This window comes from Anoplophora glabripennis, unplaced genomic scaffold (genome assembly GCF_000390285.2).
Source record: "Anoplophora glabripennis isolate ALB-LARVAE unplaced genomic scaffold, Agla_2.0 scaffold110, whole genome shotgun sequence".
In the NCBI taxonomy this organism is placed as follows: domain Eukaryota; kingdom Metazoa; phylum Arthropoda; class Insecta; order Coleoptera; family Cerambycidae; genus Anoplophora; species Anoplophora glabripennis.
Genome location: NW_019416295.1, coordinates 40,569 through 42,624, shown reverse-complemented (window position 1 = coordinate 42,624; position 2,056 = coordinate 40,569). Strand labels below are relative to the sequence as shown.

The 2,056-nt window shown below is 33.7% G+C and overlaps 1 protein-coding gene across 1 annotated transcript; it reads left to right on the top strand.

Annotated features, from left to right (window-relative positions):
* Positions 1–1,054: 1,054 nt before the first annotated feature.
* On the top strand, positions 1,055–1,789 carry LOC108903698. Its single transcript, XM_018705963.1, has one exon. It carries the CDS (start codon positions 1,055–1,057, stop codon positions 1,787–1,789), a length of 735 nt encoding a protein of 244 aa, XP_018561479.1.
* Positions 1,790–2,056: the final 267 nt, after the last annotated feature.

Genomic DNA, 2,056 nt, shown 5'->3' with positions numbered 1-2,056 from the left:
TTGCACCGTTACCGAGATATTTGGCTTTAAAACTTCCAATGCTAATAGTTGAAATAATTAAAATAATTTAGAAATGTCAAAAACAAGGGTTTATTTAGAATTAAAAATTGTAATGAACAGTAAAATAATAAACATTAGTAAAGAATATGCCGTTTTGACAATAATTGCTCAAAATGTCCACCTCTAACTTCAATACATTTATCAAAAAAATTGTCTTATTTTAAAGGATAAATCCTTAATGCGAAATGATTTTGCAGCATTTAAAATCTGCTACTAAAGTTCTTCTCAAGTGTTTATAGTTTCTCCATAAACAACTGATTTCATGTAACTCCAAAAACGAAAACCTCGGCAGTCTATCTCACATTTATGTAGACGAGTATACAATTTAATTCGTAAGCTAAGATGTAATTTTAATTAAATACGAATAATACTTAATAGAAATTAGCATACGGCATATGACAGCAATAAGACAAGTGGAAGACGTCAATTATTTGATTTTCGTCCAAATCCTACTTAAGAAACTTTACCACTAAATTAATAATACCTGTAGGTACTTAATTGTAATTTAATGCAACAGCATTGGAAGTTTGAAAGCCAAATATCTCGAAAACGGTGAGAGATAGCTACTTTCATAAAGTATACCTTTTTTGTGTGAAAAAAGTTGAAAAAGAATAATTTGTTACCAAAGATGAGATAACCTTAAAGTACAAAAAAGTTATGTCGTACATTCGATATATTGCAGCTAGCGCCCTCTATGAACTTTAACCAAAATGTGACCAGATTTCAATTCCTCTATCTAAAGAACCCCAAACCACAAAATTTTGTGAGGATATTTGCATTTGTTAGGGAATAAATTAAAAAAAACTGAAATAATATTTTACATTTAACACCCTGTATCTCTTTAACTATCAACTTTTGGACTAAGATAAGTTCGGCTAAATCGCAATATTTTTACTTGGGGAATCTATCCATGAATTTTGGCCCATTACCTCGGAACCACCCTGTATATGGCAGCCGACACCAGTGTTTAGCTTATGCCGATGACATTGTGCTGATGGCGAGATCCGAGGAAGAAGTAACAAGGGTTATTAAGTTGTTGGAAGCAAAAGCAAAAGAATATGGCCTAGCAATCAATGAAAATAAAACAAAATATATGGTGATGAAAAACAATACCAGAGAACTTCCAGCAAATTTAAATATTAGTTGCACTGCAAATAGGAGATATATGACAGAGAGAGTAGAACAAGTCGAATATCTAGGAGTAACGCTAACGTGTAAGGGCGATGAAGAAAAGGAAATAGAAAAAAGTTTAGCGAAAGGAAGTAATGCTGCGGGAATGTTTTCAAGATTTTTAAAAGCAAAGAATATAACAAGAGCAACGAAAGTACAGGTGTACCAAACAATATTAAGGCCTACAGTTACTTATGCATGCAAGACGTGGACAATGAGAAAGAAAGAGGAAAGCAAGTTAGAAGTCTGGGAACGAAAAATACTAAGGAAAATTTTTGGAGGAATTAAAGTCCAAAACGAATTCAGGCGAAGGACAAATAAAGAACTAGAGGAGCTGTATAAAAACCCAAACTTTGTTCAGGTGGTCAAAATGCAAAGAGCTAGATGGTTGGGGCACATAGCGAGGATGTCCGGCGAAAGCTGGGTTAAAAGAATACTGATACAAGGTGAAGGAGGAAAGAGAAGAAGTGACAAAAGACGTGAGGGATGTAGGCGTCAGAGATTGGAAGGAAGAGGCCCTGGATCGAAAAAGATGGGAAGAACGGCCAAGGGCCGTTAGGCCTGTAGAGCTGATGTATATATAATACCTACCGTACACAATTTTCAATAACGTTCGTGCAAAAATTCAGGAAGCATAAGATAAACATACGATTTAAAAATATAGTTTTTTTTTTCTTGTTGTCAGTTGTATTACATCCTGAAGAAAACTTATGTAACTGATATAACCAGTTATATAAGAGATATTGTTTCTAACTTGCTTAGATTTTCTAAAATGCTGAACATTGCGTTTATAAACGCTCTCTTTAAGAGGCAGTTACTATTTATT

Excerpts from the sequence above, each read along its gene's own strand:
- LOC108903698 (XM_018705963.1), top strand. The coding sequence starts at position 1,055 with ATGGCGAGATCCGAGGAAGAAGTAACAAGGGTTATTAAGTTGTTGGAA.